The 25,878-nt window shown below is 43.2% G+C and overlaps 2 protein-coding genes across 18 annotated transcripts in view; one reads left to right on the top strand and one right to left on the bottom strand.

Moving 5' to 3' along the window:
- The window catches only part of KCNMB4 (potassium calcium-activated channel subfamily M regulatory beta subunit 4), a 59,182-nt gene that overhangs the window by 27,006 nt on the left and 6,298 nt on the right, over window positions 1-25,878 (bottom strand). Inside the window, exon 2 of the mRNA XM_025476598.3 lies at window positions 7,206-7,333. Within this exon, the coding sequence (XP_025332383.1) occupies window positions 7,206-7,333 (128 nt within the window). The remainder of the gene's footprint in view (window positions 1-7,205; window positions 7,334-25,878) is intronic.
- LOC112677858 (uncharacterized) lies at window positions 1,321-25,057 on the top strand. 17 transcript variants are annotated; one of them, XR_007413378.1, is made up of 10 exons: window positions 1,321-1,497; window positions 4,432-4,612; window positions 5,181-5,296; window positions 6,988-7,056; window positions 8,546-8,637; window positions 10,125-10,212; window positions 10,529-10,712; window positions 11,697-11,811; window positions 15,417-15,493; window positions 16,193-18,174. XR_007413378.1 is itself a non-coding variant. In XM_035721740.2 (4 exons), exons 1-4 carry the CDS (start codon window positions 10,288-10,290, stop codon window positions 16,248-16,250), a joined length of 675 nt encoding a protein of 224 aa, XP_035577633.2. In that variant the 5' UTR covers window positions 10,219-10,287; the 3' UTR covers window positions 16,251-18,179. The 17 variants fall into 17 exon arrangements, 3 of the variants coding, with proteins under 3 accessions (XP_035577633.2, XP_035577631.2, XP_035577635.2); XR_007413381.1 differs by lacking the exon at window positions 4,432-4,612 and having other exon boundaries at window positions 1,328-1,497; window positions 10,604-10,712; window positions 16,193-18,172; XR_003147230.3 differs by lacking the exon at window positions 4,432-4,612 and having other exon boundaries at window positions 1,328-1,497; window positions 16,193-18,170.

The raw sequence follows: 25,878 nt of genomic DNA, 5'->3' as shown, positions 1-25,878 counted from the left end.
CTTTCCCCCGTGTCACCCTGGCCTCGGAGGCCTCACGCACAGCTCCCCTCCCCCGCCTTTGCGCTCCGACCCCCCCTCGCTTCAGAACCTGTACACCTGCTCTGTCTCGTTCTGAAGGTCGACGGCGCTAAGCCTTGGCCACCGCGTGGTCTCCGCCGGAGCGCCGGAGCTCCCAGGCCTGCGAGGCCACCTTCGGGCAGGGCCGCCACGGGGCCTTCTCCGCGGGGAGCCAGCCACCTCCCGGGGCGGCCTTCTGGATCCTTAGCCCCGCCGATGCCTGCAGCGTGGCGCCCCCTCGCCGCCGCCGCCAGTGTGCTTCCCCGTGACCTGCGCAAGGTCCGGGCTGGAGCCAGAGCCGGGGTGGAGCTGGACCTGGAGACGGAGCCGGGGCTGGGGCCGGGGCCGGGGCCGGGGCCGGAGCCGGAGCCAGAGCTGGAACCGGGTGTGGAGCTGGAGCTGGAGTCGGGGCCAGGGCTGGGGCTGGAGCTGGAGCTGGAGCCGAGGCTGGGGCTGGAGCCGCGGCTGGGGCTGGAACCACAGCTGGAGCCGGGGCTGGAGCCGGAGCCGGAGCCGGGGCTGGACGGCCTGGTCTTCACCCCCATGCACAACTAGAAGGCGGAAGAATGCACCCGCGGGCAGGAGCAAGGGCCCGGGCTGAAAGAGCAGCTAAGCTCCCTTCCACGACCCGATGGGAAACCGCGAGGGCCGGGGCCGGAGGAGGGGCCTCGTCGGCGGGGCGGGTGCGCACGCGCGCCTGCTTGGAGGCCCAGGTACCAGGAAGCGGTTAGGCACCGCACTCGGCTCTCCGTAGAAGGAAAAGTTCGAGAAGTAGACGCCGTCGCCCGTCCCAGCCCTCGGGTGCAGATGCAAGGGAGCAGCGAGCGGGCGGCTTCCGAGGACGCGCGTGCTCCCCGCGCGGGGAAGCCAGCCCCGTGGCGTCGGGCCCGGGCCTGCAGACACGTCTCCGGGCGCGCTCGGTGCGAGGCCGTGAGCAGGGCTGCGCAGGGGCAGGCCCGGGAAAGGCCGAGAGAAAACGTGTGCCGGCGGGGTGAAGGCGGTAAAACCGGGGTGCGGCGCAGATGCACACGCTGCAGGGAGACTGGGAGCCCCAACGCGCGGGGAGCGGGGAGCGGGGCGCTGAGAGGTTAGCGGGAAGGCGACGGACGCAAGCGGCCGCGCGGGTCCCTGGGCGCCTCGGCGGGAGCTCCCTCCCTGCGCGCGGGAAGCGGGGCGCGCCTGCGCACATGCTGCTCCTCGCCGGAGCCCCGCGGGGGAAGCGGGGCGCGCCTGCGCACACGGTGCTCCTCGCTGCAGCCCCCGGGGCGCGCCTGCGCACACAGGCTCTTTGCTGCAGCCCCGCGCGGCGCCGGGAGCCTCGGCCTCCGGTCCCTAAAACACGCCCGCCGCCTCTCCTGGCAAGTGCGGGCCTCCTGGTAAGCGTCGTCCCGATTTTCGGCGGCGGAGTGAAACCTGAAGGTCACTTTACGACGGAGTCAGGTACGGAGCGCGACTCCCGGCGCCCTAACTTCTGACCCGCCGGCGTCGTGCACCTCCCGGCCTGAGTGCTCTGCGCGGTGACAGGCCTGCGGGGGGCGGGGGACGCCTGGGGCAGGGGCGCCCTCCCCGCCGACCGACCGGGAGCACGGCCGCGCTTCCAGATGCTTCTAGACGCTTCTCGGCGCCCGGAGCGGGTCCTTCCGGAGGGGACTCGACGACCTTCAAGTTCATGCCCGCGGGAGGCGACTGTGTTAGGGGAGCCAGGGGAAGTGGGGGCGATGGCCACCCGTGGGGGGCGCCCCGGCCCACCCCCTGCCTGCCCCCAGTCTGCCCCCTAGTCTACCTCCGGGCTGCCCCCGGCCTGCCCCTTGCCTGCCCCGGGTCAGCCCCCCCTGCCTGCCCCCGGCCTGCCCCTTGCCTGCCACCTGCCTGCCCCCGGCCTGCCCCTTGCCTGCCCCCAGTCTGTCCCCCCTGCCTGCCCCTTGCCTGCCCCCAGTCTGTCCCCCCTGCCTGCCCCCCTGCCTGCCCCCGGCTGCAGGGCCCGCTCGCCCTCGTCCCAAACAAGGCCCCAGGGGTGGCTCAGCCGGTTCAGTGGCGGGCTCGAGTCAAACCGCCCTGATCTCGGGCCTGTTCCCTGCCACCAGGCTCCGCCCCCCCAGAAACAAGACCACGACTCCTCTATTTCCTCGCGGCCCATTTTCTTCAGGGTGCGTCCACGTGGCCTCGTTTCTTACCTGTGGGCGGCCAGGGAGCTGCTCCCTCCTTCGCCAGAGCTCATGTCCCCTGCGTCCGTCCATTCCCGCCTCCCTGGAGTCACCCTCACCCCACCAGACTCCTTTTCCAGACACAGTAAACCTGTTGAAACAGTCGCCTGCCCTTATTGAAGCTTTTACATCCGCCCGTGAGGCAACCAGAAAGTGCTTCCTAACCGGGTTGCTCTAAGTGCAGCGCCTACACTGCACAAAGTCGGCTGCTGACTTCCGATTGCCAAAACCAGTGACTCCTCAGTGGTCCCTGTCTGATTAGCCCTTTCTCCCCAAAGCACCGCCCTGCCAAGACACTGCTCCTTTGACCCCTTCGTCCAGCGTCCCCCTGCCTGCACCCTGGGTGTGGATGATCCCAAGACTCTGCCAACGTTGCCCCTCTGAGTCCCTGGTCTGTGCTCCCGCTCTGGCTCCCCTGGAGCCTGTGTCCAAGGGACTCCCACGCCGGCCTAGCACTGGCGCTGACCTCCCGCACTTGAACTGGAAGCCTGCATTTCTAGGGGCACCTGGGTGGCTCAGTTCGTTGGGCGCCTGACTCTTGATTTTGGCTCAGGTAGTGATTTCAGGGCCATGACACTGAGAGCCCGCATCAAGCTATATGCTCAGCAGGGAGTCTGCTTGGGATTCTTTCTCTGCCCCTCCTCCTACTTCTCCCTCTCTAAATAAGTAAAAAAAACAAAACAACAACAACAAAAAAAACTGCATTTCTAACACTTTTTAAGCATTTTCAGGGTATCTTGTGAGTCCCTCAAATTCAGCACGGTCACAACTGGGCTGTCCTTTCTCAACCCGGGCGAATGTGACCCTTTTCTGCTCCTTGGCACTTATATTGTCATTAAGTTCTGTTGATCGTAACTCTCACACATCTACTCCTCAGTGACCACTTCTACTTCTCCTGATCATCTGGGTCCCCCAAAAGCTTCATGAGGACCAGCAGACAATAGAAGGAGCTTCAGAAATCAGACTAACTGGATTCCAGGGGTTTTTTTTGTTTTTGCTGAATAGCTGTGTACATTATTTAACTTCTTTGAGATTCAGTTTCTTCCTATGTTAAATGGAGCTGGTACTTAAAACTACTCTAAGAAATTTGGTGACAAATATAAAAAAAGAAATTTGGTGAGCGAAACACAATGTTACTCACATAACACAATGTTACAACGGTTGGCAAATGGAAGCCACTCAAAATGTTTTTTTTTTTTTTCCACTCAGTACTCTCCTCACTTTCCCTCCCATCACTTAGCTAAAGCACTCTGCATTGTTCTCCTCCAAAACACATTCAGCACTCAAACTGGTTACTTTCTTTTTTTTTTTTTTTTAGATTTATTTAACTATTTGGGGGGGGGTAGGGGCAGATGGAGAGGGAGAAAGAATCCCAAGTAGGCTCCATGCTCAGTGCAGACCCCAATGTGGGACTGATCCTACCACCTTAAGATCATGACCCCAGCTGAAATCTAGAGCTGGATGCTCAACCAACTGAGCCACCCAGGTGCCCTAAACTGGTTACTTTCTAAATCAGAGATCCACTCAAATCAGTCTTTGGTTAAAAACAAAACTTGTCACATCACAAATTGACATTGCCTGTATGGCAGGCAATCTCCTTAATATGGCATTTGTTATCCTTTAGAAATCGAACCTCAAACAATCTCTCCATCTTACAAATTCACCACTCCTTATTTATATAACCCATACACCTGATGTACCTTACACTGCCAAGCCTCGGTTTCTTTATTGCAGCCATCTCGTCTTCAAGGTCTTCCCCCCTTTTACCTCTAGCTGATGAAGCTATATTTCTATTTGCACAAGCACCTGTTTCTCCCAATAAATTTTAATTTCTTGGAAGCAAAGAACTCTCCTTATTAATCCAGCACGTCATCCATTCATTCATTCACCAAACTTTTACTGACTAAGAAGCAGGCATTGTGCTAAGTCCCAGGGATACAAAGCCAAAGAAGAGAGGTCCCACACCATTAACTCCTACACAGTCTTTTGAGGATGGTGGGTGTACAAATTATTCCAGCACAGAGTGATAAGTGAGAGCATAAAGCGAAACAGTGGTTCTCAATCTAGTAGTATATTAGAACTTCTAAAGTCATTTTTAAAAAATGTTAATGCCTAGGTTCAACCATCAGATTCTAATTTAATTGGTCTGTGGTGCATTTATTTTTTAAAGCTCTTCTGGCACAGTTATGTGAAGTGAGGGTTGCAAACCTCTGGGATAGAGCTGTACAAAGAACATGGAAGATGTACTTTTGACTGTTCCGCAACATCTCGGCCCCTTCATTCCCATATACTCAGGCATGTACCCTTTCTCCATCCAACTTAGAAGATATTGCCTTATCCCCAACTCAGAGGTAAATTCTGATTATTCTTTCTCGTGACTGGTTTAGGTGTAGGCAAAAGAACTCATTCAAATCAGGGGAATCTAAGGGGAGGTCAGTTATGGGAAGTTGAGAAAAGGTTTCCTAGTTCCAAGAAAACCATACCAAGAAAGATAGTTTTTTCTTTTTAAAGAGATTTTATTTATTTATTTATCTATTTATTTACTTATTTGAGCGTGAGAGAGAAAGCACGAACGGGGGGTAGGGGACAAGGGAGAGGCAGCCTCCCTGCTGAGCAGGGAGCCTGACACAGGGCTCCATCCCAGGACCCTGAGATCATGGCCTGAGCTGAAGGCAGACGCTTAACCGACTTGAGCCATGTGTGTGGCTGTGACATCTGGAACTGCAGCAACTGTATTGTAACCCTGAGCAGATCGGAAGCAGAACTGAGCTCCAGAAAGGACCTGGCTTCTGGATGACACTGTTAGGTTACTGCATCAAACAACCCTAATGTTGGTTTACTTGTGCATTTCTTTATGTAATAATGAATTTCCTGACTCCTTATGATACTTTGAGTCAGTTTTCTGTTTACATGCAACAGGTGGCATCCTGATACACAACTAACCCAAACTTGGAAATCAAGGAAAACAGCCCAGAAAAGGGGAAATCTGTGAAGAGCCTTCATCAGGGCAGGCAGTCCAGAAGCAGGAGAAGCAAGTAAGCATGGATATAAACATAAAAGATCTTAATGGAACTACACATGGTTCAAAGTGGCTACTGCAAAGAGTATGAGCATAAAGAGGAGGCTGGAAAGGTGTCAGTCTGGGGCAAGAACTCGAGCCTTGTATGCTGCGGTAGGTTAAATATGGCCACAGAACCTGTGCAGCTTCTTCTAATAAGCAGAGTCGATTTTCACACCCTGTGAATCTGGCTGGTTTTCTGACTTGCTTTGACCAACAGAATGTATCAAAAATGATGTAAGTTCCAGAGCCAGGGCCTGGCTCTCTTGAAGTGCCACCCTGAGGCTACCATATTCTCAGGAAGGCAGTGCAGCCTACTGAAGGACGAGAGGCTGGTGGACAAGCATGTAGGCACTTTGGCCACACCAGTACTAGGTGCTGAGCATGAGAGGCCATCTTGGCCCACACAGCTATTCCAGCCATCATCTGACTGCATGTAGACTTCCCAGCCAACCCACAGAATTATAAATCATAAATCATTATTGTAGTAAGCCACCAGATTTGGGGTGGTTTTTTTTTTTTAATTTTTTAAATTTTTATTTATTTATGATAGTCACACAGAGAGAAAGAGAGAGAGGCAGAGACACAGGCAGAGGGAGAAGCAGGCTCCATGCACCGGGAGCCCGATGTGGGATTTGATCCCGGGTCTCCAGGATCACGCCCTGGGCCAAAGGCAGGCGCCAAACCGCTGCGCCACCCAGGGATCCCTGGGGTGGTTTGTTACGCAATAATAGGCACCTGATGGATAGGCCATGCCAAGGTGTTCAGATTTTACTCTGAAAACCATGAGGAGTAACCTGACTGAATTCATGTTTTAGAAAGATCGCCTTGGCAGCAGCTTGAACGATGGGCTTGGTGTGGGGGCAGGTTGGACGTAGGAGGACTGGTTGGAAGACTGTTGTGTTAATAGAGCTGAAAAATCACATCGATCTGAATTAAGACAAGGGAGAGAGGAGTAATCATGGAGGTAACATCAGCATGACGGCAAATATAAGTTACAGTGCATAAAGGAGAAATGTGAATTAGGAATTACAGTTCTTTGGGGGCGCCTGGGTGGCTCAGTGGTTGGGCATCTGCCTTTGGCCCAGGGCATAATCCCAGGGTCCTGGGATTGAGTCCTGCATTGGGCTCCCTGCGTGGAGCCTACCTCTCCCTCTGCCTGTGTCTCTGCCCCTCTCTCTGTGTCTCTCATGAATAAATAAATCTTTAAAAAATTTTTTAAAAAAGGAATTACAGTTCTTTGGATAAGGGAAGTGAGTAGATGGTCACTATGAGGGACTAGGGGAGGAAAAGAAGATTTAATGTAACTGGAACATCTAAGTGGAGAGTAGGGCAAGGGGCTGTGAACAGTCAATAGATGTTTAATGGATAAATGAGGATGATTAGTCAGGGCAGGTACTGCAGTTCTAGTCCGACAAGCCATGGATACGTGGCTTAACTGGAGTTCTTTCTACATCAAGGAAGTTTTAATGGTGGGAACTTGTGTTCTTGATACTTTGTCGGAACAGAGAGGAAAAGGAAAGGAAAGAATCGATGCAGTCTGAGATGCTCACAAAGCCACATGTTGTTCAGTTTACGCGCATTGATCCGTAACTGCCAGGGAACACATTAGCATCTAATGTTCCTAATGAAACATCTAACGAAAGTACTTTTTCGTCACGTATCCAGAGGGAAGAGCCACCATACAGTTCTCTGTTTTGGTCCTGCACGTTCTTCACTTGCCTCCCACCCTGTAGGGTAAGTGGCAGCCCTAACTCCACGCAAAGACAGTTGAGACTATGCTCATGTCAGATATTTTGTCAAGTGAGCACAATCTATGACTTATTTTGTAATAAACCTCCAAGGCTACAAACAACTTTCATATGCACATGTGAATACTGGCTTACCTTTGAAATTGATTAAAATAGCAAGTAAATGGCTGGGAACCAATCTCATCTTTCCAGTACTGTTGCCAATTCATGACATTTTCCAAGTTCTTCTGATTTTCTCTCTTACAGGGAGGAATATAGGAGCACTAGCAAAACAGAACACAGAAAATAAACCTATTATTCTACAGAATATTGAAATATAGTCTTTTTTTTCTTTTTTTTTTTTAGAGAGATGGCAGTGTGCACATAGTAAATCTAATTCTGACCTACTTAATCTTTTAAGTACATACAACCAAATTGAAATTTGGTTTATATTTCAATATATTTCAAATTTCCAATTTGGGAAAATTACAGATAACAGTCCAATAAAAATGCAGCAAAAAAATAACCTTTAGTTATTACAGTATGAGGATAGATTATAAGCAATTAGTTACAATCTAATAGCAAATTAAAAGCATAATATACTCTTTTTGTGGGCCTGCCAGTCAACAGAGGGAAGAGGAAGGAAGAAAGGAAGGAAGGAGAGAGAGGAAAGGAAAGGAAAGGAAAGGAAAAAGGAAAGGAAAAAGGAAAGGAAAAAGGAAAGGAAAAAGGAAAGGAAAAAGGAAAGGAAAAAGGAAAGGAAAGGAAAGGAAAGGAAAGGAAGAAAAGAGAAGAGCAAGCTAATTTTTATTCCCAGTTGCTATCTCCAGATCTCGATATTTTCCTCTTCTACCTTTACCAAATTAAGTACTCAACTCTCCTCAGATCCTGCTCTCAACCGCTGAAACCCAAGTTTTCTTTTCTTACATCCTCTTGGATACTAAAATCAGCAGAAAAGTTCCTCACGAGTACATAATCAATGTATTTTGCTAACCGATGCCTTTTCCTAGCTCTGCCTCTAACAAAGTAGTTCTCTCTGAAGGGACCCAATTACTCTGAGCAATACAGAATCAGCAGATTTGGGAAAATTATTCTTAACTCTGGATGTTAAAATTAAGTCTTAGCATTCTAATCCATTTTCTCTGATTCAGGTTTGGTTTTTTGATGTTTTTCTTTTTTTAAGATTTTATTTATTTATTTATTTATTTATTTATTTATTTATTTATTTATTTATTTTAAGATTTTATTTATTATTTATTTTTTTTTTTTTTTTAAGTAATCTCCTTACCCAACATGAGGCTCGAACTCATGACCCTAAGGTCAAGAGTCAGATGCCCCTCCAACTCAGGTTTTTATTACTGATGATGATCACAATAAATATGGTGCCGGTTTACTGTTACTGGATGTTTACAAGATGCCAGACATGGCAATAAAGGCTTAATGGGCTCTAACCATGTGCTTCTTACAACGACCCTAAAATGATCTCCCTTTTTTAGATGGGGAAACTGAGATTTCCATCAGCCCTATGACTGGGTGCTGGAGATTTTATCACATTTGACTCCCAGCTGTTGTACTAAAGTTTCCGATGGTAAGGAGTGTATATGTGGCGGGGGTGGGGTGGTGGTGGTAACCATTAGCTTCATTGTATAATTGGGTCTGTATTATTTTAGAGCAAGGTAAGTTGGCAACACCGTCCCACTGTTTTCCAGTCAAACACAAATGTTTTAGTGTGACATACAATCCTCTTCAGGCTCTGCCCTCTGCCTGGGACACAGTCGGTTGGAAGCACAAGGTCCCCAGATCTGTCTCATGCGATCACACCTCCTGGCTGGTCCCTGCTGCTCTCTGCTCTTTCACTGGCCTTTTTTCAAGACGTGGCTCTGTCTGGGGGTCTCCTCCTTCCTACTCCACAGTTGAGTCCGCCTTCCTTGGTCCTGCCACAGGCATCACACCACAAGCAGCCACAGCTGTAATCCCAGGGTCACCCCGGCTAGTCTGTTGTACGGCGGTCTCCTCAATTCACTGGCAAGCTGGAACAGGGCTCTTTTCTGTTTTATTTTTTTCTGCATCTTCACACTTAGGACACGATGCTTGGCAGTAGGGAAATTTCAAAAATGTTCGTAGAGTTAATAATAACAAACTTCTATACATTTTTTATTCAAGAGGGATGAAGCTATTGTCACAGTGGTTGGTATTTTTCTTAACACAAATATTTTAAATGTTAGTAAATTCGGTTATTCTCTATCATGTAACAAATTCACAACATCCAATGCGTATCTTATTTTAATGATGGGATCAGTGGATATTTACTCTTTGCACATATAGTTAATGTTCTATTAAGAACAGTATATATAAAGCCAAAAATTTCTGGGAAATCCTGAATTCTAAGATCTTCCAAAGCAACAGTTGGGTTTAGAAGCTATAGAGGCTGTGAGATATGGCTCCGGCCCTACTACTTGTTGGGTGTTTGGGGCTGGAGTAAATTACTTCCTTTTTCTGGATTTCATTTTTTCTAATCTGTAAACTCTCCAGAATAATTTCTAGCTCTACATTTCTATGATTCTCTTCTTGGAGGTACACCAAGAAGGGACCCAGCAGAAGGCAGGACTACAAACACTGCAGTATTTTTCCCAGAAGAGATGCTGCCCACTGGGGAAGTGGCTAGGCAGCCTGACTAACCCCCATTCCAGCCCCCAAAAGGCACAAGGGCCGTAGGTCCGTTCTTGGGGATCTGTAATTTGCATTAGCTTAGTGTTCATAGAGGACCCCTGACTTCTTTATTGTTTATGCCCTATAATGTGCTGGATGTTTCCTTCTATTAAAACATTTTTCTTTATTTACTGCTGTCAGTTTGTAAAATGAGAGGAGGGTACCACCTGATTGTGTTCTTTGAATGCTTCAAAATCCATCAGAGCCTTTTTTGCAATGGCTACACTCCACACACTCGACACAAGACATACACTACACATTTTAGGGAATAACAACAAGCAACCAAGTGGAATTGCAGCAGATTTTAAAATTTTGCAATTTAACTCAGTTTGAATTCTTTGCTATTTAGTGTTTTCCCCCCCACAGGGGGAAATGGGTTTAAAAGAAAGATCTCCCAACAAATGACAACTCCGGGATTTCGCTAGAAGAGGCACACCCACGTGTTTCTGAAAAGGTCAGATAAAAACTTTCACTGAGCAAATGGAGTTTGTATTAACATCTGTTGTGGTTTCACGTGGGAAAAAAGGAAATGTTCCTCACCTTTAGGATACTTCTGATGGGGAACAGAGGGCCGGCTGAGGACAAAGCACAGGGGATATCCCACAAAACACCCCCGCCCCGGGTGGGATCTGTGTGGCATTCCCCAGCAGGTTCCCAAGGTCTTGCTGCAGGGAAAACAACCTTTAACTTGATGATGGCCTCAGTGTCTCCTAGGTCCTCCTCCACATGTGAAAACCCGCTGAAACCTCCCTTCCCTTCCCTCCCCCAAGTCTGCAGGTGTGTACTCAGCCACCCTCCCAGGCCCCCGCTCTTCCTGCCCACGGGTCCTGCCCCTGTGCTTTCAGAAAAACCACCATCTTGCACCAAAGACGTCTCAAGAATTCCTTCTTGGTCATCAGCTCCGGACTCACCCCACCAAACCTCACCCATTGTCCAAAACTTCATCACTTTGAGGTAGTGTGGATGGATTTTTAGACGCAAAGTCTTTTTTTTAATATTAGGGAAACTAATTAAGGGAATATTTTTATATTATTTATATTAGGGAAAATAGCCTGTGATCAATATTCAGGTATTTTTTTTCCCAGGCCACATTCTTTCCAAGAGTATCCTGGATTACATAATGAGCTTGTGCTACTCTAGGAACTTTCATTTCACCGCTCCCATGCCTAGGAAGGAAATTCTTCTAAAGGCTAAATCTTGCTTTCTTAAAAAATCATTATTGTTCTTTTTCTTATATCTCGATTCTCCAATTAGTTCATCTCCAAAAGTTCTGAGAAGCCTAACTCGGATTCTCTCTAGAGTCCTTCTCAGTTCTGGCAGACCAGGGTGGACTGGTAAGCATTTTGAAATACTAGTTCACAGCAGTGTTCTGAAAAAAAAATTTTGGAAATTCAGACACAACTTTCCTCTTGAGGCTGTTCAAACCTGATGGGTTTCCAGGTACTATGACAGCTCCACCAGGATGGGGGCTCCACCAGGACCGGGGCTCCACCAGGATCGGGGCTCCACCAGGACCGGGGCTCCACCAGAATAGGGGCTCCCCCAGGATGGAAGCTCCTCCAGGATGGGGGTTCCACCAGGATCGTGTGCCCCGGGGTGGCAAGCACGACGACGTGGGCACCGTATGGGCAACACTACTGTCGTCATGGCTGACAGTTGTTGATTTCACATGAAGCGTCTCATTAATCCAAATCCCACTTAATCCCAGTAAGTAACTGGTATGGTCACCCATGTTTGACAGATGAGACCAAGCGGCAGAGATTTAAGAAGACTTTCCCTCCGTTACACATAGCAAGTGGAGAAGTTGGGGCTCCGACTGCAGCATGTTCTTATCCGTGGCCCCATGTCTCTATCTTTAGGGCTTCCCACTCTACCCTCTTGGGAGCTCCCGCTGGGGCGTGAGGGCAGTGCCCTGACTTTTGCCTCCCTCACTTCCAGGACCCAGGACCCGTGTGAGGATTCCTTGGGAATGGGATTGGAGCAGGCCTCTGGCCTGAGGGCTGAGGCGGCTGCTGGCGCTTCAGTTCCCCGCACACTCTCCCAAAAATGCACTGTAAGTCTGTCCCCTCCTGTCTTACTTTGGCTCCGGGGTTGAGTTTTGGTGCCATGGATGTAATTGCACTTAGGGGAATTATTAGACACGACGTCTTTGGTCAGAGGACAGTGAGTGCTCCCCTTGGAGAAACTTCATACAGTTCTGACCTTTTTTGGTCTTTCTTTGGCAAAAGCAGCATTTCCCAATTTCTAATATCATTATCACCCAAATAACCTTCGCTGTTGTCTGTAGCACTTGCTGCCTAAACTTGCACGAAATCACTTTCTGTAAAAAGCCAAGAGTAAGAGGACTGTGATAAAAATATATTTAATGCTTAATGCTTTTTTTTCTACACTTAGTAAAAAAAGATTTTTCTTGACTTTTGCATTCACGGACCACGTTGACAGAATTGAGTGGGCTAAGACTTCAGTGAGTTTTTTAAGGGAAGACATTATCATTTGATGTGGGATATTTGGTTATGTACTTATTATGACCTATTTTTCCATTAACTTATTTTAGGGTTTATCAAGATTTATAATAGCTTCTTTTCAGCCTATCACAGTGGATTTATATTTTAATAGTACCCTCTTGAGTGTGTTCTTTTGTGTCTTGAGGATTGCATTTCAATCATGTGGGCAGACTCCTTTACTGAGTCATTAAAAAAACAATTGCACAAAACACGTGGTCCATTGAAACATCAGGGAAGTGAGTTCTATGTTAGGCATTATCTAAGAAACAAGTGGAAAAACTGTTTTTTTTCCGCTAGTTTATGGACTTCACTTGGTTAAGGAGGATGGTATTGAAAGACATAATACTAGAATAGGTTTAGCTGATTAAATACTTTCCAAAGTAAACTTGGTTAGGAAATGAATTCTTGGGGTGCCTGGCCAGTTCAGTCCATAGAGCAAGAGACTCTCGATCTTGGGGTGGTAAGTTTGAGCCCCACACTGAGTGGAGAGATTACTTTAAAATAAAATAAAAAAAACCCAACAAAATGAATTATTAAAACATTATCAGTTGGAACATAGGTCTGTTTTTTTATACTATGATCCCTCATTTTCTGAAATCCTGTTATTTGTGTCAGCTATGATTCATAACTTTCATGACATTTTTGACAATATAAACGTATAATTATGAAATAAAAACCAACTGACCCATTTATAAACACCATAATGTTTTATATGCCTGAACTCCATTTTTTTTAAGGATTTTATATATGTATTCATGAGACACACAGAGGCAGACACACAGGCAGAGGGAGAAGCAGGCTTCCCATAGGGAGCCCAATGTGGGACTCGATCTCAGGACCCCAGGATCACGACCTGAGCCGAGGGCAGAGGCTCAACCACTGAACCACCCAGGCATCCCATGCCTCAACTCCATTAATGGTGTACACACCTTGTGAATGTAGGTTAACTTAACAAACACATATGAAATTATATGTCAGCTAAAAAATAAAAAATTCCAGGACAGGTGGTTCCAGAATGTGTACCCGCATCTGAAAGCCAAATGAAAATAATCTTGTGGAACAACTTGAAGTTCAAACAAATGGCTTGGAAAACATAAAAAGCAAGGCTAACTAAGAACAGGAGAAGCTAAAATAAGCTCTTCGGAGAGAACAGGCTGGGCAGCTACCGTGTGGTGCCCAGCCTAGACCTGTGTTCATCAAAGTCTGTTCCATGGACTTGGATGGATCACGCATCAAAAAGATCCACCCTCCTGAGAGTCTGATTCGGTAAGACCCAGAATCTGTTTTTAACAGCTCTCCCTTCCCTTGGAACGACAACTTTTTTCCAACTGACCAACTATGCAACAAACCATTCTTGACTGCTGAGTACTGGACAGAGTCCGAGGACAAAATATTACCCACCCTTTACTCGTATCTCCCCTCCCTTCCCAGGAGCATGCAGTGTGGTAGTAGTAGCTTATCGACAAAGTGCTTTGCAATTACAGAAGAGGAAGTGAGGATTTTGGCTTTGGGGGGGTAGGGGAGAGGCTTCACATCCGAGATGATTTTGATGTGCACCTTTTAGTTTGAACGGGAGTTTACTTCTCAGAGAATGGCTTGGGAAGGTGACATTCCAAGAAGAAGAAATGTGCAATGACTTTGTGTATAAATGTTCCATAAAGACTGAGTCATCTAATGTGCTTGGAGGATAGGGGGCAGGAGGGAGGGTGTGAAAAATGCCCAATTATCTGAACTACTACTTACTGAAGAACTGTTCCTCTCTCCTCAAATGCTTCAATGAGAAATTGCTCGCTACCTTCTGCAGAGTATTTCCACCCACCCACCAATGCTCTTTTAGTTAGAATTTATTGTCATGTGTTGACACTATTGGCATTCTCTAATTTAGTAATACTCATGTAGCTTCTGCATTCAAGCAGAAGCAGGTTGGTGATTCTATTAAAACTAAGAAAAGTTTCAAACAAACGACGTTCCACTTTCAAGACAAAACAGTTGACTTGGCTTTAAAGCCGGAAGATAAAAATACAGCATCTTTACTGAAAAGAGAGATCGAATCTAAATAGAAAAAGTCAAACCAAAGCAAGAAGTTTTAATCTGGAACAAAGCTCGATGGATATTTATGACAGTACATGGAAAAGCTGGTCCCATGGCATATCATGGTTCAATGTCTTTGAGGAGTTAGCCAGTTCTCATGACCACACAGAACACTAAAATCACTAAAATGAAAGTTTCTCAAGTGTTCGTGCATGCATTCAGAGGTGCCTCATCGATGGCACTATCTGTGTCCTGTATCGTATACCGTAAAGTACACAAATCTCAATGTGTGTGTGTATATTTAATATTACGACCATCATTTCTGCATGAAGGAGGCCAACAAGCTGTGTCCATGCTAAGTCCCCCAGGATCAGGATTGAGAGATGGTGGTGACAAATGCTGGATGTTCCCTAACTTGAGGCAGAATTTTCCCAAAGATGGCTGCACCAATACATTTAGAGTAGTAATGGGCACTGGTCCTGTCCTCCCCGGGGACGCTAAGTACGACTGTGCTCACAACGGTGGGGAGAGGGGGGCTCATGGCAGCAGGAGAAAATGGAGTTTGGGCCCAAGTTGGGATCACGATGGGCCCAGAGTCCCTGTGCCTGTTCCTACAGATCCTGAAGATCACATGCAATCCCCATACCTAACATTAGTGCCCAGGTCCTCCTTGGACCCCCCTACTCAGAGACAGGAGCTATTTGGGTGGGCGACTATTTGGGTGGGCGACCCACCCACTCTTTCCCCAAAGAGTAAGCCAATGGGCGAGCGCTGCTGCCCTAGGAAGCCCCAGGGATTACAGGAGTGGGGATTCCTGGTCTGTGCTCCTTTAGCTGCCTGTGTGGCTCCAGAAGGGGACAGGCAAGTCCTGGAGAAAAGCTGTACTGCTCAAGGAGTCTGGGCGGCCGATTCAGGGGGGGTCTATTGATGGAAGCCAAGAAGTTACCCCTGGGACCTATTCTAAGGTGACTCACCTGACAAATGCTATTCTCTCTGTCCTTGTGGATAAGGAGCATGAGAGCCAGCTGCCTTCACCTGGCTGGGGGGGGGGGGGGGGGGGGGATGTCCAGGGCTGTCTTACTCAGCACGACCTCTGCTCTGGCTGCTGTGCTCGACTCCGCAGGGACCTTGGCGACAGGCTGATTATTGCACCTGGACGCGCGGAGTACACAGTGCCCTAGATTCACTGGCAGAGCTCAGGTGAGCCAGTGAGTGGGAAACTCGGGGACGGCCACCTCGGGGGTGCTCCTGGGAGTCTAGTGGTCCACGGGATTTCTGAATAGCCCTTCCACAGTGAGAGGCAGACAGTGGGGCACCCGGGTGGCTCAGCGGTTGAGCGTCTGCCTTTGGCTCAGGTTGTGACCCCGGGGTCCCGGGATCGAGTCCCACATCAGCTCCTCACAGGGAGCCTGCTTCTCCCTCTGCCTGTGTCTCTGCCTCTGTGTGTGTCTCATGAATAAGTAAATAAAATCTTTTTAAAAAAGTCTAAACATGGAACATCAAGTTACCATGCTACCCACTGTACACTGGGCTTTTCAACCCCCTAACACAGAAGGGTGTCGTTTACAGGCCTGAAGCAGCTCATGCTGGGAAAGAAGTTTCTATTCTTTTTTTTTTTTTTAAGTTATTTATTTGAGAGACAGAGAAAGAGGACATCAGTGGGGAAGGGGCAGACGGAGAGAGCAAAACAGACTCCCGCTGAGGAGCGAGCCCATTGTGGGGCTCAGATCATGACCTGAGCTGAAGGCAGATGCCCAACCGACGGAGTCCCCCAGGTGCCCCATGAAGTGAGTTTTATAAGCAAATGACTCACACTCCCAGTGCACCTTCCTATACTATCACCTTTTCCAGCCTGTCTTATAAATGGTTGTTAATCCAGGCCTGTTTTTCTACTACTAGGATATACACACCCCCAGGAGTACTCTGCAGTGCGCTAGTGGGTGCTCAAAGCCCCTGACCAGTTTGGGTGGACTAAAAAAAAAAAAATCTGATCTCTGTGAGCGTAACTTTGAACAGAACTTCCGATTGTTGTCTCTCTTGCAAGGAGGGATGTTGAAGGTACAGACCTACAAGGACTTAAGGACACTGCCCAGCAAAATCACATTTTGATTGAAGGGATGAGACTGTGCTAGTTTCTCAGAAACAGAACTCTGACTAAAAGATAAAATGTCAAAGTTGTATTTCCCATGTGTCCTTTCTCAGGAAGCTACTTGAGGATGCGCTCCACCGAAACAGAGGTATAAACCAAGAAATAGGAAGGCACTGGGTCCAGGAAACAGAGTGCTCAACATGGAAGGGACACAGCAGAGCTAGGTGTAACCGTTCAGTTCGGAGCAGCAGCAGGCTGAAGGAATCCGGAAAGGCCATCCCAGGAGATTTCTTTAAATAGAGAAAAGTGGAGCTAACTGTGACCTGTTATGATTACCTATTTGAAAAACAGTGTACAAAGTGGCTTTATGCTTTGGTGGGGAAATTTTGGAAAAGAGAAAGGTGCAGAGGAAAGAAACTAGAACAGGGGATGACTATCAGCTCAAGGAAAATAAACAGCTACAGAAATGAGCAATAATTTATATAGTTAATGTTCAATGTTAGTTTAGCCAAAAATTATGATAGGACCATATTTAAAGGATGAAGGGCAGGAAAATGGGGTAGAATGGGATGGTGTAAGAAAGGTAAATCCTGGGGTGCCTGGGTGGCTCAGTCAGTTAAGTGTCTGCCTTGGGCTCAGGTTGTGATCCCAGGGTCCTGGGATCGAGCCCTGCACTGGGCTCTCTGCTCAGGGCGGGGAGTCTGCTTCTCCCTCCCCTCGGCACCTCCCCTCCGCTTGTATGCACCTCCTCTCTCTCTAATAAATAAAATTTTTAAAAAAATGTATTAAACCAAGCATAATAGATACACAAGGTAAAACCCCCAGGCAAACATGCTTAACAGTTGTACATTTTTCCAGATATTTTTTACATGTTATTTTGACATGAATGTGAGTACACGCTTCTCTGTCTTGCTCTTTTTCTTTCACTTTAACAATATATCTTGGTTCTCTCATACCTGCAAAGAGGGATCTCATTCTTTTTTCTTTTTTTTTAAATTATGTATTCATGAGAGACACAGAGAGGCAGAGACACAGGCAGAGGGAGAAGCAGGCTCCATGCAGGGAGCCCGAAGTGGGACTTGATCCTTGGGACTCCAGGATCACGCCCTGGGTGAAGGCAGGTGCCAAACCGCTGAGCCACCCAGGGATCCCACCATTCTTTTTTCAATTCTGCTATATGGACGTGTAAGAATTATTGACTTGTCCTCTACTGAAAAGCATTAAAGGGGTTTGCAGTGTTTTATGGTTCCAAAGGAGCAACAGACTTTCTTTTACAAGCATCTCTACATACATATTTGAGAACAGGAAAAATAAAAGTATGTATACATTCAAAAGTTATGACTTTTATGTTCCAAAGAGATTGTATTATCAACTGCACTTTTGCTAGTTTACAAGAGTCCCTACCCTCATATCATTAAAAGAAATTTTAAAAATAAATCTGGTATAATTAAATTTCATGACCGGTGAAATATGAGACTTCTTGTTTTAATTTTCATTTTTGAAGATTTTTATTTGAGAGAGACCACATGCACAAGAGAGCACAAGGTCAGGGAGGGGCAGAGTGCAACGCCCTTCCAACTGGATCCCGGGACCCCGGGATCAGGACCTGAGCCAAAGGCAGGTGCTTAGCTGACTCAGTCACCAGGTGCCCCCAATTTGCATTCTTAATTAGAGGTAATTTTTTTTCTATATTTAAAAAACTATATGTATTTCTTTTCTGCACCTGACTATCCATGACATCTCCCCATTTTGGTCATTTTCTTGCTGATGTTTAAGTCTTTAACATAGCAAAAAAAAAAAAAATTGTTTTCATAGAATCAACCTGGAAACATTATCAGTTGGAGTTTCTTGGAATACTAGTGAGACCACACATATCTTCCGTGTCTGCCTAGCTGTGATTCTTCACTGAGCTGCCTGCCTGTTCATGCCCTGGCCTTATGTATTTATCGAGAGTTCTCCAGAAAAACAGAACCAAGAGTATACAGGTGGACACGTAAGAGATTTATTATGAGGAACTGGCTCGCCCAAGGTTAACTGAGAAGTCCCACAACCTGCTGCTCACAAGACTGAGACCCAGGGAAGCGGGTGGTGTAATTCAGTTCAGGTTTGAGGGCCTTTGGTCACAGGAGCACCAATGTCACGTCCCAGCTCAAGCAGAGAGCAAGTCCGCCCTTTCCTTTTTTGTTCTACTTAAGACAGATCTAATCAACAGATTGGATCGGATGACGTCCACCTGCATTGGTGAGGATGGATCTTCTTTACTGAGACTAACGATTCAAATACCTTTTCCAGAAACACCCTGACCGGTGCACCTAGAAATTATATTTTACTGATCCTCTGGGCATTTGTTAGCCCAGTTAAGTTGGCACATAAAACTAATCATCAAGCCTAGTGTTCTACTGAAAAGATGGCCATTTATTGCTATATTGAGTTTTGAATCATTTCTTTACATATTTTTGCTCTTTACATATTGAGTTTTGAATCATTTCTCTACCATTGTGTAAATATTATTCCAAAGTTAACATTTTTCTTTAAATTTTAATGCTTTATGTCATTAAACAAATCAGTGCATTCCTTTATGGTTTCTACCCTTGGTGTCATGTTTAGAAAATTAAAACTAAAATTTTATTTTCCAAATAGAATTTGGGAATAAATTTAGTATTAAATTTAGTATTTTTAAATGTGTATTTTTCCAAATAATAGGGAAGTTTTAACATCATTACTGAGTAAGATATCTCTTTATGAGATATTCGAAATGTCAAAATTTGCAAAGCAAATCTTTCAACTTTTTTTTTCTGATAAAAGCTTTATTGAAACATAAATCACATACCATTTCATTCACTCACTTAAAATGTACACTTCAGGGGCGCCTGGTGGCTCAGTCGGTTAAGAATCTGCCTTCAGCTCAGGTCATGATCCCAGGGTCCTGGGATAGGGCCCCATGTCAGGCTTCCTGCTCAGTGAGGAGTCTGCTTCTCCCTCTCCCACTGCCCCTCTACCCTACTCATACTCTTTCTTGCTCACTCTCAAATAAATAAAATTTAAAAAAATAATAAAATGTGCAATTGAAAAAATGTAAAAAAATACAATGTACAATTCAATGTTTTCTTTGTAGATTCACAGAAGCATGCAATCACTGCCATAAAAGTTTTAGAGTATTTTTTATCACCCCAAGAAGACACCCTGTACATATATGAACACATTTTTATGTGCTTATTGTCTATTTGTCTACCTTCTTTGGAAAAATATCTATTCACATCTTTTGCCTATCTTTAAGTTGGCTTATCTTAAGCCTTTTTAATTGTGTTGAGTTGTAGAAGTTCTCCATTTATTCTGGAATTCAATCTTAATCAGATACATGATTTGCAAATATCTTTCCTCACTCCCTGGTTGTCTTTTCACTTTTTTGATGGTGTCCTCTGAAACGCAAGTTTTTCATTGTGTTTAAGGATAATCATCAATTTTTCCTTTGGTTGCTTGTGCTTTTCAAGTCAAGAAACTGTGCCTAATTCAAAGGCATTCACACTTATGTTTTTCTCTGAGAGCTTGATAGTTTAAGTTCTTACATTTAGGTTTCTGCTCCATTTTACATTAATTTTGGCATATGGTATGAGGTGGGAGTCCAACTTCGTGCTTTTGCAACAAACTGTTTCAGGACCATTGGTTAAAAAGACGGTTCTTTACCTGTTGAATGCTCTTGACAGAACTGCCAAAAACCAATCGCCCATAAATGAACTCATTTATTCTGGACTCTCAATTCTATTCCATAGATTGGTATGTGTATCTTTATGCCAGTACCACAGAGTTTTTATTATTGTAGCTTTCCAGTAAGTTTTAAAATTCTAAAGTGTGAGTCTTCCACCACAGTCCTCTTTTTTCAAGATCATTTGGCTATCCTTAATGTTTCTTAAATTTCCATATGAATTTTAGGATCATTTTCTGCAAACAAAAATCCAGCTGCGTTTTTGATGCAGACTATAATGGATCTGTAGACCAATTTGGGAAGTGTGCCATCTTTACGATATTAAGTTTCCCAATCCACAAACAACAGGCCTTCTTTAATTTCTCTTGAGAGTGTTTTGTAGTTTTCAGGGTACAAGTCTTTTAACTCTTTTGTTAAAAATACTCCTATGAAATATATTCCTAAGTGTTTTGTTATTTTGATAATGTTGTAAATAGAATTGTGTTTTTAATTTCATTTTTAGATTGTTCATTGTTAGTATATAAAAATATAATTGATTTTTGTATATTGACCTTGGATTCTGTAATCTTGCTTAATTTATTATGTCTAATAGATGGGTTTTTTGTTTGTTTTGCTTTTGGTAGATCTTTTAGGAGTTTCTTTATGCAAGATCATGGGACTTACATAGTTTTATCTCTTCTTTTCCAATTCAGCTGTCTTTTTATTTCTTGCCTAATTGTCCTGAGTAGAACTTCCACCATCAAACAGGAGTTGCAAGAGCAGACATCCTCATCTTATTTCTGATCTTAAGGGGGAAAGCTTTCAGCCTTTCACCATTAAATATATTAGCTACTCATAGTTGCTCTCTACCAGGTTGAGGAAGTTCTCTGTTATTCCTAGTTTATTGATTTTAAGACTAAGAGGATTTTGTGAAATGTTTTTTCTGCATAGATTGAGATAATGTGATTATCCTATATTTTATTAATATGGTGTATTACACTGATTGATTTTAGAACATTGAACCAACCTTGCATTCCTGGAATGAATCCTGCTTGATCGTGGTGTATAATCAAACTCTTCCAAACAATAGAAGAGGGGACCCTTCCCAAATAATTCTATCACCACAATACCAAAATCAGACAAGGACATAGGAAAACTACAGACCAATATATCTGAAAGTATAGATGCAAAAATCCTCAACAAAATGCTAGCAAACTAAATCTACATTAAAAAAATGATTATATACCATGACCAAGTTAAGAGAATGGGGAATGAGTATTAATGTGCATCAGATTCCTTTGGGAACTGATGACAAAATTCTGAAATTAGTAGCAATGCACAATTTTGTGACTATACCAAAAACTACCTATTAAAAGGGCAAATATCATTTTATGTGAATTACATGCCACTTTTTTTAAAGAAAGCTGCCTACCCTATCTTCTCTTTTCTCCTTTCCTACTGCCTGAAAGGCAGATAGCCTCAAGTCAGTAAAAAACATGTTAAGGGATGGTAGAGCATTAAGATGGTAGGAACCTGAGTCTTTGGATAACCTTCCACATCAGACTGGCACAGCCCCAGGGATCGGCTCCTACAGGCCTGACATTTACAGAGAAAAAAAAACAAACAAACTAGTACCTGCTTTGTTTAGGTCACTGTGATTAGGTTCCTGTTAAAGTATCCCATCTAGTATCTTAATTAATTCAACTAGGTTGTTTCTACTTTTCACTACTATACACAATTCTGCAATGAAATTCCTCATATATATATTTCCCTGGATGTGTGTCAGAAGGGTTTTTTTTTTTGTTTTTGTTTTTGTTTTTTTTTTTTACAGTAAATACCTTGAAGTTAAATTGTTGGGTTGTCAGGTATGCAAAGCTTTGGTTACACTTAATATGTTTTATTATTTTCCTAAGTAGTTGAACCAATTTTCTAGCAATGGGTAAGACTTACCATTTTCTTGAATTCACACAATACTTCATCATGTTAAGTCCTGCCAAACTGATGGGTGTGAAATGGTATTCCATTATTGGTGTCATTTGAATTTCCCTGAGATTAGTGGAATTGAGCATTTTTTCACATTTACTGATCATCAGAGTTTCCTTCATGAATTGCTTATACATATCCTTAGATCGTTTTCCCATTATGCCATCTACCACTCTCTTAATGATATAGACATTTTCATTTTTACTTATTGCTTATTACTTGTTTTGCCATTATTTTCTACTAGTATTTGGCTTATACTTCTATTTTGTTTACCATAATTTTAGTCATACAGAAATTGTTATTTTAATGTGCTCAAAAGTATCAATCTTTTCCTCTTATGATGTCCTTTCAGCCTCATTTCAGAAAATATTTCTTAAGTGTGTATGTCATAAAGTTATTTTCCCATGCTACTTCCTGAAAGTTTTATAGTTTTCATATTTAGTTTTTCTTTCATTTAGAACTGGTTTTTTATGAGTGTGAACTATGTGTCAAATTTTCTTTTTTTTAATGTAGAGCTTAATTTTTCATTCATATCCTGGCGAACTTCTGACATCTATGCCTTTCAGTAAAATTTCACAATTGCCAGTTAATTTCACCTGAGGATATAATCTCATATCCTCTTATAAAGAGGATATAATCTTTATTATTTTACTTCTTTAAAATTTGTTGAGGCTTACTTTTTTGACCTAGAGTATGATGTTTTTGTAAATGTTACATGAGCACTTAAAATAATGTGCACCTTGCTATAACTGGACCCACTATTCTAAATGTCAGTTGTGTCTGTTGTAAAACATGTTATTTAAATCTATTATATATGTATTGATATTACTTTCATCAGATTGTTTATTAGTCATAAACAGAGGTGTGTTAAAATCTCTATCATGGGGCAGCCCAGGTGGCTAAGCGGTTTAGCGCTGTCTTCAACCTAGGGCCTGATCCTGGAGATCCAGAATCAAGTCCCATGTCAGGCTCCCTGCATGGAGCCTGCTTCTTTCTCCCTCTGCCTGTGTCTCTGCCTCTCTCTTTCTCTCAGGAATAAATAAATAAAATCTTTAAAAAATATCTCTATCATGATAGGCTTATTGGCTTGTTTTATTTTTTTTTTTTAAGGATTTTGAGTCTATATTTTTAGGTATATCCTAATATTTAATAATTGAATTTTTTACAATTACAAAATGTCCCTTTTTATTTAGTAACAAATTTCTGCCTGAGAATCTATTGGATACAATGCAAATACTCCAGCTTTTCTTTTCTTTCTTTTTGGTTGATATTTATATGTATAGTCTCCCATCTTTTAACTTTTAACTGTTCTATGTCCTTATATTTTATGTCTAACTGTGAAAAGCATCATATATTTGAGTTTGTTTTTTTTCCCCAGTCTATAATCTGTCTTTTAAATAGAAGTTAGTCCACTTATATTTAATATAATTATTTATAAATTGGGGTTTAAATGTACTATCTTATTTTTTCCTTACCTTCTTTTGGATTATTTGCTTTATATCATTTCATTTTCCCCACCTATTTATATAATTTTTTACTGTATGAATTCTTGAGCTTCAGCATAGAACTACTAAGCCAGAAACTGGAGTGGAATTTCTGATTCAGTGAGTAATAATGACTTGGTATTTAAAGCTGTGGTCAGAACATTAAAAATCTACCTATATTACAGCTCTTTAGAAACAATTTAATCTGCAAACTACTTAACTCTTCCTGAGATTACTTATCATGAGCCATCTCTGAAATCAATTTGTTTATGAAGATTTCACTTATTTCTAGAATCCCCCAAAATTATGTATCGAAAACAGTAGTCAGAAACTTTTCACTTTTACCAAAAAGATTTATTATGTTACAGTATATTTTGGTTACATTTTGGGAACCCAGGACCTAGGATGAGAGTTGAGAATCTGAATTTCTAGCAAATTCACAGATGATACTGCTGCTATTGGTCCAGTGACAACACTTTGAGAAACCCCTGGTTTGCAGGAAAAAATGTACTAGATATAAGGAGATCAGCAAAAAGATATTGAAATAATGAAAGCAAATGATAATGCTCCTGACTAGGACACTGGCAGTGAAAATTTTTATAAGCATTAATAGCAGAGAATAATGATACCATTGAAAACAAGAGTCCAGAATAGAAGCAGGTTTTAAAGAGATAAAGATGAATTTTGTTGGTATTTTTACCCTTGAAATAGAGAAAACAGAAAGCTATTATAATCAAAATTGAGAACTTAGCTTTTACTAAGCAGTATTATTTTCCGGTTTTCTGTTCTTCAGAACCATTTTAAAATAAAGTTCTCCTGATAAAAACCATTAAGTACATGTATTTATTACAAAGGAAAAATTGGGTTAAACTTGTAAGATTTAAGTTTCTAGGATTTAATTTTCTCTAAATGAGATACAATATATGCTACTGTTATATAGTTAGGTTACAACTAGTAACTGGACACTGGATAAGGTTTCGGAGTCCATTTAGTCTGCTGTACCAATCAGATGAGTGATACAGGAGAATGAGATGAATGGATATTCCTTCACATATGCTTCAGTATATAGACAGGCACCTTCTAGTGACCCAATCTGCTAGATTCTGCTACAAAACAAAGCAAATGCATGAAATAACCGTATTTAAATTAGTTTATAAAAGTCACTAATTTATATGACACTGATTATTTTAAAATAAAAGGATATTACTACAACTCAAAAGTACAAATTTTTACACATTTTTGTGACCTAGAGTATATCTAAGTCACAGCATAAGGAAGAGTTAGAAACATATATAATATTAAAAACCATTCTGTTCAGCATTTTACTTGAATAATTATGGTAATTTTAATATAAATGTATATACTACTTATCTAGGAACTCAACTGAATATGAAACTCTGCTGGAGACTAAAAAAAATAAATAATTGAACCCAGGGTAAATAAAATACATCTTCATTCATTGATGAGTGCCAAAAAAAATTTAAATAAACAAAATGTGTCAACAACTTGTAGAAAGCTTTATAACTGAGGTAAGTTTGTGATAAAATAAATGCATTTTTCCCAAAATGTAACCAAAATATACTGTAACATAATAAATCTCTTTTGTAAAAGTGAAAAGTTTCTGACTAGTGTTTTAGATATATAATTTTGGGGGGTTCTAGAAATAACCGAAATCTTCATACACAATAAATTGATTTCAGAGATGGATCATGATAAGTAATCTCGGACAGGAGTCTAGTAGTCTGCAGATTAGACTGTTTGTAAAGAGCTGTAATATAGGTAGATTTTTAATGTTCTGGCCACAGCTTCAAATACCAAATCATTATTACTCACCTACTCAAAAACCTTCCTTGGCTCCCGTATCAGATTCCCTTTGTTGCTCTAACACAAACTTAATGGCTTCAACAACACAAATGTATTATCGTAAATTCTAACGGTCAGAATTCTCAAACGGGTTTCCCTGAACTAAAATCAAGACACCGGCGGGGACTGAACTCTCTTCTGGATTCTCTAAGGGAGAATCTATTTTCTTGTCTTTTCCCGCTTCCATGGAAAAGGAGGCTGCCTGCATTCCCTGGCTCATGGCCCCCTTCTGTATATACCGCTAGCAATGGCTGGTTGAGTCTGTCCCATGTGCATCACTCTGATCACCTCCTTCCACACTAAAGGATCCTTGTGATTACCCTTGGCCCGCGCCAGGATAATCTAACAGTTTTAATGTCAACTTATGAGCAACCTTAACTCCATCTGTAACTTTAATTCCCTGTTGCCATGGAACAAGTATTATACCATGCCATGTATTATACCAATTATGCCATGCCAAGTATTATACTTATATCTACGTATA

This window comes from Canis lupus, chromosome 10 (genome assembly GCF_003254725.2).
Source record: "Canis lupus dingo isolate Sandy chromosome 10, ASM325472v2, whole genome shotgun sequence".
Lineage (NCBI taxonomy): Eukaryota > Metazoa > Chordata > Mammalia > Carnivora > Canidae > Canis > Canis lupus.
This window is presented reverse-complemented; position numbering and strand designations above follow the sequence as displayed.

Coding starts and splice junctions, on each gene's coding strand:
- LOC112677858 (XM_035721738.2), top strand. CDS start 10,288: ATGTTCCTCACCTTTAGGATACTTCTGATGGGGAACAGAGGGCCGGCT. Junction 10,713..11,696: donor CAAAACTTCATCACTTTGAG/GTAGTGTGGATG, acceptor CCTCACTTCCAG/GACCCAGGACCCGTGTGAGG. Junction 11,812..16,192: donor CACTCTCCCAAAAATGCACT/GTAAGTCTGTCC, acceptor TTCTACTACTAG/GATATACACACCCCCAGGAG.